This window comes from Dendrobates tinctorius, unplaced genomic scaffold, assembly GCF_039654945.1.
Source record: "Dendrobates tinctorius isolate UK_male_01 unplaced genomic scaffold, ASM3965494v1 ptg000178l, whole genome shotgun sequence".
NCBI classification, from domain to species: Eukaryota; Metazoa; Chordata; class Amphibia; order Anura; family Dendrobatidae; genus Dendrobates; species Dendrobates tinctorius.
In genome coordinates, this window is record NW_027361845.1 from 3,579,594 (window position 1) to 3,592,569 (window position 12,976).

The 12,976-nt window shown below is 45.6% G+C and overlaps 1 protein-coding gene across 2 annotated transcripts in view; it reads left to right on the forward strand.

The window, feature by feature from the left end:
- Positions 1-12,976, forward strand: part of LOC141054345 (NXPE family member 3-like) — a 263,436-nt gene that overhangs the window by 169,053 nt on the left and 81,407 nt on the right. For both annotated transcript variants that reach the window (XM_073551661.1, XM_073551662.1), the window contains exon 2: positions 4,241-4,750. In XM_073551661.1, the coding sequence (XP_073407762.1) occupies positions 4,241-4,750 (510 nt within the window). The remainder of the gene's footprint in view (positions 1-4,240; positions 4,751-12,976) is intronic.

Consider the following 12,976-nt stretch of genomic DNA (forward strand, 5'->3'; position numbering starts at 1 on the left):
GCTTTTAGGAACAGTCCCTTCTCCACATACCTCAATACATGAGGAGGAAACAGCAGTTGCAGTTGGATCAGGAACTTGTGGCTCCCCGCCATGCTTTTGAGCAGGATTGGATGTCGCAGAAGGTTGCGAGTTGTATGGAGCTGGTGTGGGATGCAAGGCTGTGATGTGTTTATCACTGCTGCATTCAGTGCACTTAATAGCGGCCTTACAGTCCTTAGCGAGGTGGTCTGAGGAGGTGCAACAATTATAACATATCCCAAGCTCCTTGAGGGTATCTTTACGCTCCTGCAAAGTCCTTGCTCTGAATCTATGGCATTCTTTAAGCGGGTGAGGCCTTTTGTGTATAGGGCACATACGGTTACTGTCCATGACTTTAGGAGCAACATTATTTGTTTTAGTGAAGGCAGGTGTAGTAAGTGGAACGTCAGTCTTTCTTATGGATACTGTGTTCCTTGAATCTCTACGTTTGGCAATGTTATCATACCTTGTAGATGATGATGATGCTGGTGGAGAAGGCTCAGTGAAGTTGAAGCTGGGATCATTCTTCCTCCGAGCTTTTTCAATGATGAACCTGGAAAAATGTGAAAAGGGGGGAAAGGACACATCATGCTGCCTTTTATACCATGAGCCGTGGTCTGCCCATTTATCCTGCATGCTGTGTGGCAACTTGGACACTATTGGATTAACGCCATGAGCAGTATCTAGGTAGCTCAGTCCTGAGAGACGTGGGTCTAATTTTGCCAATTCTATTTCCTTTAGCAGGTCGCTCAGATCTTGAAGTTTTCTATTGTCCTTGTTAGTTATCTTTGGGAAAGTTTGCAGTCTTTTAAATAAGGCATACTCTATGGCTTTCTGAGCTTCCGTAGGTTTGTTCCAGTCTCTCCCAGGCTGCAATAAGACCTGCATCTGAATAGTCCACATGAACTGCCCTTATTGTCTTTATGCGCTCTGCTGATTCAGGGCCTAACCAGTTAACAAGCAAATCCAGTTGTTCTTTGCTAGTGAGATTAAGGTCTTGGATCACTGCTTGAAAGGTCGATTTCCAGGCTCTATAATTCTCGGCACGATCATCAAACTTCGAGAGACTAATGTTTATTAACTCCCGGCGAATCATGTATCTGGCGAAGTCAGACATGTCCGATCTCCCGGTCATTGTTGCAGGTTGAACTTGTGGTATCCTTAGGGGGATGTAAGTTCTCTGGCTTATATGACGGCGACAAATCAGGACGAAATGATGCGGCATAAGGGTTAAACTGCGGTTTACTCTCTATAGGTTCTGCTGGCTGTGGCCTAGATCGCGAGTTAGTGCTGGAAGTTACCTTGTCGGCAGTAGGTGGCGACATTTCTTGATTTGCGGGCGCATCCGTGTTAGAACCTGGAGGTGGTGCTGGTGCAGATGTTGAATGTCTTAGCACGTAGTTAGAAGTGCGATCAGCTGAGTCCTCCATTTCTCCTGGAATAAGACAATCCGAATTATCTTCTTGTCCCAATGCTTGTTCAAGAACCTTCAGTTTAGCAAGGGCTGTTGCTTCTTCCCTTTCTGCTTGGAGTATTTTTAATTTCCTTTGAGCTTCCATTCTGTTTCTTTGAGCTTCTACCTCCACTTCAGCCTCCCTCTTAGCAAAGGATCTTTTTACTCTAGCTTCCTCTGCAGCAGCACAGATCTCCAGTATCTTGTCGGACAATGTTGACTTCCTGGAGTGAGATGATCTGGAAGACAAAAATGTGATTTTGGTCGATGTTGTGCGATGTGACCTGGCTTCTTGGAGGTGAGCGATGCGGAGTTCTGCTTTATCCTGGGCATCTCGTACTAATGTGGTCTTTTCTTGGAGAAGAGTTTCCCTTTCAGCTAGTTCTGCTGGGGCGTCTTCCATGTCACAGTTACTCAGGAATGTGATGTACCTTGCAGACAGTCTCTGGTAGCGATCATAGGCTGCAGATAAACTCTTCAATTTGGCGGTTAAATCTGCGGCGTCACTGTGAGAGCGTGGAAGAGCTGCTAAATCATGATCAACTCTGCCCCATAAATGTTCTAGGTTATCATGGAACTCGTCTCTAGTAACCTCAAAGTTCTCTCTGGCCTTTTGTGTCGGCCTGGTTACACGTTTGGGTCTTACATCTTGCTCTGCAGTAAGTGCGGACTCTGCTCCTGCAGCAGCTATGGTGTCAGGAACCTGATATGCTTCACTTGCAGATGGTCCACGGCGCCTTTTGTCGAGATGTTTTAGCTAAGATGGTGGATGGTTAAGACTTGCAAGCAGATAATGCATATACACACAGACAACTGTAGACTTAGGTCTCTTGTTACTATTCTGCCACTGATATATGTGGATGAGATGTGTCTGAGGGATGTGAACACGAATCTCTATATAAACAATGGCGGATAGCGTTACTCGCCAGCCTGTGCTCCCAATCCCTATCAGCGGCACGTGGTGGTCCTAAAGGATGATGCAGTGATGAATTCAACAGGCTTTATTACAGTACCTTGATGAGATGAGATGTCAAGGAAGATGAAGAAATGGAGATGAGGTAGGAGTGAGGACTGTAGGTTAGAGCTGTTATAGAAGCACCAGATTTGAGATGATAGGAGCTCCAGGTTGGAGGTAACAAGAGAATCCTTTCTCCAGCTCTGCAGCGCATGTGTGTTACAAGATGGCCTGGAGTACAAAACAGGAAACAGCACGAAAAAGATAGGAGAAGCTAGAGGCAGAGAGGTATTATGGGAAAGTACCATAACAAAATATTACAGTGTAATACAGCAATGGCCAGTAGATGGCAGCAAAGTATAACAAATACAATAGATGATAAACCAAGTATATACCATTACCTAAATGTCCACGTATGGCTGAAAATCTATCAGAATAAACTGAAACAGCACACTGTGGTAGCCATGCTTGTTCAGTATGGCATCAATTTTGAATAAGTCCCCAACAGTGTCACCAGCAAAGCACCCCCACACCATCACACCTCCTCCTCCATGCTTCACGGTGGGAACCAGGCATGTAGACTCCATCCGTTCACCTTTTCGGCGTCGCACAAAGACACGGTGGTTGTAACCAAAGATCTCAAATTTGGACTCATCAGACCAAAGCACAAATTTCCACTGGTCTAATGTCCATTCCTTGTGTTCTTTAGCCCAAACAAGTCTCTTCTGCTTGTTGCCTGTCCTTAGCAGTGGTTTCCTAGCAGCTATTTTACCATGAAGACCTGCTGCACAAAGTCTCATCTTAACAGTTGTTGTAGAGATGTGTCTGCTGTTAGAACTCTGTGTGGCATTGACCTGGTCTCTAATCTGAGCTGCTGTTAACCTGTGATTTCTGAGGCTGGTGACTCGGATGAACTTATCCTCCGCAGCAGAGGTGACTCTTGGTCTTCCTTTCCTGGGTCAGTCCTCATGTGAGCCAGTTTCTTTGTAGCGCTTGCTGGTTTTTGCCACTGCACTTGGGGACACATTCAAAGTTTTCCCAATTTTTTGGACTGACTGACTTTAATTTCTTAAATTAATGATAGCCACTTGTTTTTCTTTACTTAGCTGCTTTTTTCTTGCCATAATACAAATTCTAACAGTCTATTCAGTAGGACTATCAGCTGTGTATCCACCAGACTTCTGCACAACACAACTGATGGTCCCAACCCCATTTATAAGGCAAGAAATCCCACTTATTAAACCTGACAGGGCACACCTGTGAAGTGAAAACCATTTCCGGTGACTACTTCTTGAAGCTCATCAAGAGAATGCCAAGAGTGTGCAACGCAGTAATCAAAGCAAAAGGTGGCTACTTTGAAGAACCTAGAATATAAGACAAATTTTCAGTTGTTTCACACTTTTTTGTTAATTATATAATTCCACATGTGTTATTTCATAGTTTTGATGCCTTCAGAGTGAATCTACAATTTTCATAATCATGAAAATAAAGAAAACTCTTTGAATGAGGTGTGTCCAAACTTTTGGTCTGTAATGTACATGTTTATAATTATAGATGTGTATAGAGATAGTATAAACCAAGCTGTGCCTTTACAGAGCAGAACGTCCAGCTCAAGAAGGCTCCATGTAAATAATAGGGCCACAACTTGACATCTGGGGAGGTGAAAATAAATAGTTGATATGATAGGACTTCTCCATAGAGTATAAATAATGCTGGGAATATAACTGGAAGGATGATGGGAAAATCTCTTGAACAAGTCATACAAACTTCTCCACGATTGCCTATCACAACTCCTAACTTTCTCGTATCATCAGTTTTTCTACAGGTTCCTAGAGGTGGACAATTTGAATAAATACAGACCTCCACCTTTCAAAGTGTTCAAACAACCCAACATCAGCATCTCCTTTACGACGGTCTTTCCAATGAAGTCCAATTTATCAGAACTTCTCGAGCTCATTGACTGGCCTGAGCCTCCATCAACTGTCAGTCACGTTAATTTCTCGACAAGTCCCAAGAATTGTGACTACCATTTGCTAAATCCACGGGATACCTATAGGGTTGGTGAGTTTCTGAAAGTGTTAATCACAGCTCATGATCACTTTGGACGACCTAAGAACTATGGTGGAGATTTCTTCCAGGCTAAGCTTCATTCCGGAAAAGTGAAGGCTGGAGTGACCGGACAAGTGAAGGACCATGGTAATGGAATTTATGTAGCTACATTCCTCCTTCCATGGACAGGAGAAGCTGAAGTGCACATCAGGCTAATTCATTCCAGTGAGGCCGTGGATGTTCTGAAGAAGAAGAGGGAAAGTCATCCTGAAAAGGTTATCCAGCATATAATAATAATAATAATAATAAATTTTATTTTTATACCGCCGACATATTCCGCAGCACTTTACATTTCAGAGGGGATTTGTACAGACAATAGACATTACAGCATAACAATAATCACATACAGTAGATTATAACACATACCAAGAGGAAAGAGGGCCCTGCTTGCAAGCTTACAGTCTATGAGGAAAGAGGGAGACACGAAAGGTGGGTGGTAACAGTTACCCTGAATTGTATGGACCAGTCATAATGTTAAGTGTGTAACAGTACAGACACAGAGGGCTAATAGAGGCATAAAGCATGTGGGAACATGATGCGGGGAACCTGGTTATGGTAAAACTTTTGGCTCTGCCACACAGGGATAGATTAGGTTAATGTGTTGGGGTGGTAGGCCAGTCTGAATAAATGCGTTTTCAGGACACGCTTAAAATTGTGGGGATTGGGGACTAATCGTATTGACCTGGTAAGTGCATTCCAATGAATTGGTGCGGCACGTGTAAAGTCTTGGAGACGGGAGTGGGAGGTTCTGACTATTGAGGATGCTAATCTCAGGTCATCAGCAGAACGGAGGGCGCGGGTAGGGTGGTATACTGAAACAAGGGAGGAGATGTAGGGTGGTGCTGAGCCATGGAGGGCTTTGTGAGTGAGGGTAATAAGTTTATACTGAATTCTGGAGTGGATGGGTAGCCAGTGTAATGACTGGCACAAGGTAGAGGCATCAGTGTAACGATTGGTGAGGAATATGATCCTGGCTGCAGCATTCAAGACAGATTGGAGGGGGGAGAGTTTGGTAAGAGGGAGACCGATTAGAAGAGAGTTACAATAGTCCAGACGAGAATGAATAAGAGAAACAGTAAGAGTTTTTGCAGAGTCAAAGGTAAGAAAAGGTCGAATTCTAGAAATGTTTTTGAGGTGCAGATGACAAGAGTGAGCCAGTGATCGAATGTGGGGGGCAAAGGAAAGCTCGGAATCAAGTATGACCCCAAGACAGCGGGCCTGTTGCTGGGGAGTAATAGTGGAACCACACACAGAAATGGCAATGTCGGGTATAGGTACATTAGTAGAGGGAGGAAACACCAGGAGTTCAGTCTTTGACAGGTTCAGTTTCAGATATAGTGAGGACATGATATTAGACACAGCATTTAGACAATCGCCGGTGTTTTCTAGAAAGGCTGGCGTGATGTCAGGAGAAGAAGCGTATAATTGGGTGTCATCAGCATAGAGATGGTACTGGAAACCAAATCTACTGATTGTTTGACCAATAGGGGCAGTGTACAAGGAGAAGAGGAGGGGACCTAGAACCGATCCTTGGGGGACCCCAACAGTAAGGGGAAAATGAGAGGAGGAGGAACCGGCAAAAGATACAGTAAAGGAGCGGTCGGAGAGATAGGAGGAGAACCAGGAGAGAACGGTATCCTTGAGGCCAATGGAACGGAGCATAGTGAGGAGGAGCTGATGATCCACAGTGTCGAATGCTGCAGAGAGATCCAAGAGAATTAGCATGGAGTAATGACCATTTGATTTAGCTGTTAGCAGATCATTAGAGACTTTAGTGAGGGCAGTTTCAGTGGAGTGTAAAGAGCGGAAACCGGATTGGAGAGGGTCGAGAAGAGAGTTTTCTGAGAGATAGCAGATAAGACGGGAGTGGACCAGGCGTTCCAGGAGTTTAGAGATGAAGGGAAGATTAGAGACAGGTCTATAGTTAGCGGCACAGTTTTGGTCGAGGGATGGTTTTTTAAGTAGTGGATGTATGATGGCATGCTTAAATGAGAAGGGAAAAATACCAGAAGAGAGAGAGAGGTTAAATATTTTAGTTAGGTGAGGGGTGACAGCAGGGGAAGGGACTGAAGGAGCTGTGACGGAAATGGGTCACTGGTGCAAGTAGTTGGGTGAGAAGATGCAAGGAGCCTGCTTACTTCTTCTTCTGTGACTGGTTCAAAATCAGAGAGTGAGTTAGATGCAGTGGGGGAGGGAGGACGGTGCATGGTATGAGGTGATTGGGAGATAATTTCCTGTCGGATCTGGTCAATTTTTTCTTTGAAGTAATTGGCCAGATCGTCAGCTCGGAGCTCCGTGGTTGGGGCCTGTACTCTTGGATTGAGTAGAGAATGAAAAGTGTCAAAGAGACGTTTCGGGTTATTGGACAGTGAGGTGATGAGGGTGTTGAAATAGGTTTGTTTGGAGAGGTGAAGGGCAGTGTTGTATGTTCTAAGCATAAACTTAAAATGGATGAAATCTTCGGGTAGATTGGATTTTCTCCACAGACGTTCGGCGCACCTGGAGCACCGCTGCAGGAAACGTGTTTGCACCGTGTGCCAGGGTTGTCGCCGTCTGCGTTGTGGTGTTCTATTTATAGGGGGTGCAAATTCATCCAGGGCACTTTGAAGTGTTTCATTGTAATGCTTCAATGCAGAATCAGGACATGAGAGGGAGGAGATAGGGGCCAATGAAGACTGCAAGTTCTTCATAAGTTTCTGGGTGTTAATGGCCTGTATGTTTCTATAAGTATGGACAGTGGGGGTGACCTGAGCAGCCTGGCAGTTCTTGATAGAGAATGAAAGAAGATTGTGGTCAGAGAGCGGGAGAGGGGAGTTTGCAAAATCATCCACTGCACAAAGCCGAGAGAAGACCAAATCGAGGGAGTTTCCGTCTTCATGCGTTGGAGAATTAGTAAGCTGCGAAAGGCCAAATGAGGAGGTTAGAGATAAAAGATGAGTAGCAGATGGGGAGAGGGGAAGAGCAATGGGGATGTTGAAATCACCCATGATGAGGGTAGGGATGTCACAGGAGAGAAAATGTGGAAGCCAAGTGGCAAAATGATCCAGGAACTGATGGGAGGGGCCGGGAGGACGATACACCACCGCCACTCGCATGGAGAAGGGGGTGTAGAGTCTGACGGCATGGACCTCAAAAGAAGGGAAGACAAGTGAGGGTACTTGAGGGATTACCTGAAAGGTACATTTTGGTGATAGGAGCAGACCAACGCCTCCACCAGCTCTATTGTCTGATCTTGGGGTATGAGAGAAGTGAAGCCCCCCCGTATGAAAGAGCAGCAGCAGCGGTAGTGTCTGACTGCTGGATCCAGGTTTCAGTAAGAGCCAGGAGGTTAAGAGAATTAAAAAGGAAAAAGTCATGAATGAAGGAGAGTTTGTTACACACTGAGCGAGAATTCCAAAGTGCACAATTAAGAGAGACAGATGGCATGCAGGGAATATTAATAAGATTAGAGGGGTTTCTGAGTGTAGCAGTCGGGAGGTTTGACTTTCTATAACATGGGGGACCAGGGTTGGGAGCAATGTCTCCTGCGACTAGGAGAAGGAGGATAGAAAGAGTGAGCAGATGGTTAAGTGATTTGTGAGAGCGTCTCTGATGTTGAATGGTGGGACTGACTGGATCTGTGCAGTTTAACAATGTGAAAAGAGCAGGAGTGCTATACATAGGAGAGGAAAGAAGCGAGGGGCCAATGTGGATGGAGTGTAGAGAGTTAATGCCAGGGCGGTTGATGTGTGTGCATGCAGCGGCCAGGATTAAAATTACACAAATGCATATGGTATATATTTGTTGTCCTCCAAATGTACAGGGAGTAGATGTATATAAATGTCTTACCTGTCTCCAGCCCTGTCTAACTGCCATGTTATAACTGCCAGTACTTTGATAAATTGTACTTGGATAAAGTGTGCATAAATGCCCCCTGCATAAATGCTATCCCCAAGCTATGTCTGAATATATAGGAGGATAAGACTTAGAAATTTTTTTTTTTTTTTTTTTTTTTGGGCTCTCACTCTCACGCATATAAAATATCTATCCAGTCACATCTAGTTCGAAATTTGTGATCTTTCCTCATTCTTAGACAACCTAATCTCCCTAGTGACCAGATTGTATCTGTGTGGGAAAGTTATCATGAAAGACTATATTCACATCTGTACACTAACTTGGCTCTGACCATTAATAATTCTTCCACAGCTATATTACCTGAGGAGCCCGTGCAGTCAAATGAGTACTCCAGTCATTTTTTTTCATTTCGTCATTTGTTAGCAGTCAGGTGTGTATCTATACTAATAAATGCGCTAAGCAGCTTCCGGGTTGTATCAACTTCCGTCCAGTTGTAACTGGTGACGTCACAGCACACCTCTTGCCATGTTAACCCTCAACACACCACTCCTCAACACACACCTCCTCAACACACACACTCCTCTCACCTTTCACCATCTCCACTCACTCTTTCACCCTACATATGACCCTTTCTCTCACTCCGTCTCTCATACTCACGCCGTCATCACCGCTGCTCCACGATCCCCGACATCTTCTTCCGCCGGCGCCATCCTGGATCCAGACGTTGTCCACACCGGCGACATGTTCTTGCGGCAACGCCATTTTGGATCGGCGAAATCCCGCGATACTCAAGATGGCGTCGCCAGCGTGGACGGTGGGATCCAAAATGGTGGCGAAATCTCGTGAAATTTCGCCAACGCCATTTTGGATCCCGACATTGTCCACGCCGGCGGCATGTTCTTGCGGCGACGCCATCTTGAGTATCGCAGGATTTCGCCATCGTGCAGTTGAGCTGCTAAGGTGAGGAGATGCACTGAGGAGAGGAGTATTGTATTCATTTTTTTTTTAAATCAGTGACTACATGGTGGCAATAATACTGTAGGACTATGGGCTGCATTATACTATATGTACTCTATGGGACTGCATTATACTACTGTGGAGTTTCATTATACTCCTGTGGGGCTGCATTGTACTCTGGTGGTGCTGCATTGAACTTTATAAGGCAGCATTATATCTCTGTGAGGCTGCATTATACTATATGGGGGCTGCATTATACTGCATGGGGATTGCATTATGCTAGATGGGGCTGCATTATACTCTTTGGGGGCTCCATTATACTTTATGGGGCTGTATTATACTCTATGGGGTTGCATTACACTCCTGTGGGGTTTAATTACACTCCTGTGGGGCTGTAGTATACATGTGGGGCTGTATTATACTGTATGGGGGCTTCAATATACCACATGGAGGCTACATTATGCTCTATAGGGCTACATTATACTCTTTGGGGGGCTGCAATATACTTTATGGGGCTGCAATATACTCTATGGAGCTGCATTATACTTCTGTGGTGGTGCATTATACCTCTGTGGGGCTGCATTATACCTCTATGTGAGCTGCATTATTCTCCTCTGTGGCTGTATTATTCTCCTCTGGGGCTGCATTATTCTCCTCTGGGGCTGCATTATACTCCTGTGGGCAGGGTCGGACTCGCCCCGTGGGGTACCGGGGAAATCCCTGGTGGGGCCTTGCAAAATAGCAGGAGAGGGAATAAAAGGAAAAAAATAAAAATAAAATAGAGGTCATAGGTCCTTTAAAAGTGCAAGGGTGCATGCACGTCGCTTGACAGCTGCGACGCACTGAACAGTGGGGGGCTGGGCCAGGGAACAGAAGGAAAGCCTGGGTCGCATGCACCTCCACGTCACAGCAAGCAGACACAGCAGCAGCTAAAAGTGACATAACTCTACGCACCTTTCACTGCTGCTTCCGGGTATAAGAGTGGTTCAATAAAGCCTGTGCCGGACTAGAGGCAAGCCAAGGTAACTCCATGACCCGTTGAAGTGCAGTTGGCGTGAAACGGCCGTTGTCACACAGCTCACACATCTCTCCTGAGCCCATGCTTTTTATCTGAAAATAAATTCACTTCTTCAGAACGGTGAGTGCCATCCCTTTTCTTCTTTTTCATACTATGAAGCCAAGGTAACAACTAACTAACTAACTAACACTCCTAATGTTTGTGTATTGCTACATGAATTGTATGTATATGCCTGTATGTATGTATGCATGGTATATGTGTATATGCAACACCCACTAGGGCCGTGGGGTACTCGGTCCGGGCCGGTCAGTTCTTCAGGGGATGTCACGGCAGCAGTGACCTGGACCGTGGCCCTGGGCGTGCAATGGAAATATAGATGATTTTGGGGAATAAAGATGGGAAAGTTTATAGTGGATTTAACGTGACGCCACGCGTGGTGTTCGGCAAAAAGAAGATGGCTGACGCTGCAATTCAGATGCACTGGGGCGGCTGGTGACGCAGCAAAGATGTTACAGCTCTCTACGGGTAGAGCTAGGCCCCAGGGCTGATGTAAGATAGTAGATGATGGTAATGATTGTAGTGCAGGGCAGATGACGCAGTAAATAAATATGAGGACACAGCAGGGTGCAGTCTTCACATTTTTACTCACGGTCTTTCAGGTTACAATCCCCAGCCCGGGTGCTGTGTCCTCCAGGTCGGTGGTCCAGCCAACTCTCGGGTAGTTTAGGATACACTTTTCCAGAACCCCCTTTTATGTTCCTTCCCTTGTCGTCTCCCTGTGCTGGTTCCCGCCTCTCCTGCCCTGCGCCTCACACACAGTGTCCCAAGCCAGCAGCCTCGGATCCTGTCAAGGGCGACGATCTCCTGGTCCCTTTGACCCTATGTGGCTGCCTTTTCAGTGAATGTATGTGGTTTTATCTGTGGCACATACAGATACTCCAGCCTCCAGTTTGCTAGCTGAGTCTTGCAGTCTCTGCACTAGTCTGGGGCCAGTCCCCAACTGCGACCTGGTCCTTCCACAATCGGCATGAATTCGGGCGCCATGGGTGGATTCCTCACTTCCCTGGCCCCTAGGACCCCTTCTTCACTCCACTTTACTCTCCAGTCCTGGGACGAGCTCCTCATTCTTCCAGTCCCTTCCACCAACTGTCCTCTCTCCCTGACTCCTCCTCCAAGTAACTGCTGTTACCATGACAACTCTCCACTCCCAACTGTCAGCTTTCTCTCCAGCTGTCCTACCGTTATCTACTTCCTCCTCCGACACTCTCTACCTAGTTCCTCCATGGCCTAAAGAGGACCATGGACCGGGTCACCACTGCTGTGACACATCCCGCTGACACCGGCCCGGTACCGAGTACCCTACGGCCCTGGGAGGGCGACCCACTTGTATGGTCTGCAGTGTGATGATGACTGGTGACAACTCCCAGTATCTCAATTGTTAAGGACATACTGGGAGTTGTAGTTTCATACGACACAAAGGTATATGAGGCTGATCTGACATCAAAATTGATGTACCATGTACTGATGGGGGTTCAGATGATGTATTCATGTACTGGCGTGTCTGCGTGTGTCTGCGTATCTGGAATTATATGTATTTTTGTAAGATGTGTGTATGTAACAATGTATTGTGGTGTGTAAAAACATTCATATGTTTGCGGCACATTTACTAGATCTATGTGTTAGGGAATTCCATTTGTCTTTCCATGTTTAGGAACAGACAAGTGAAATTTTCTAACCTTGTCATAGCTGTCACCTTAGGAAAGTGATTGTATGGAGCGGGTTCAGGAGCTGAGCCTGCTCTATACCAGGCAGATATCGGCTGTGATATACCGTTGTGGCCAAAAGTATTGACACCCCTGCAATTCTGTCAGATAATACTCAGTTTCTTCCTGAAAATGATTGCAAACACAAATTCTTTGGTATTATTATCTTCATTTAATTTGTCTTAAATGAAAATGCACAAAAGAGAATGAAGCAAAAAGCAAAACATTGATCATTTCACACAAAACTCCAAAAATGGGCCAGACAAAAGTATTGGCACCCTCAGCCTAATACTTGGTTGCACAACCTTTAGCCAAAATAACTGCGACCAACCGCTTCCGGTAACCATCAATGAGTTTCTTACAATGCTCTGCTGGACTTTTAGACCATTCTTCTTTGGCAAACTGCTCCAGGTCCCTGATATTTGAAGGGTGCCTTCACCAAACTGCCATTTTTAGATCTCTCCACAGGTGTTCTATGGGATTTAGGTCTGGACTCATTGCTGGCCACCTTAGAAGTCTCCAGTGCTTTCTCTCAAACCATTTTCTAGTGCTTTTTGAAGTGTGTTTTGGGTCATTGACCTGCTGGAAGACCCATGACCTCTGAGGGAGACCCAGCTTTCTCACACTGGGCCCTACATTATGCTGCAAAATTTGTTGGTAGTCTTCAGACTTCATAATGCCATGCACACGGTCAAGCAGTCCAGTGCCAGAGGCAGCAAAGCAACCCCAAAACATCAGGGAACCTCCGCCATGTTTGACTGTAGGGACTGTGTTCTTTTCTTTGAATGCCTCTTTTTTTCTCCTGTAAACTCTATGTTGATGCCTTTGCCCAAAAAGCTCTACTTTTGTCTCATCTGACCAGAGAACAT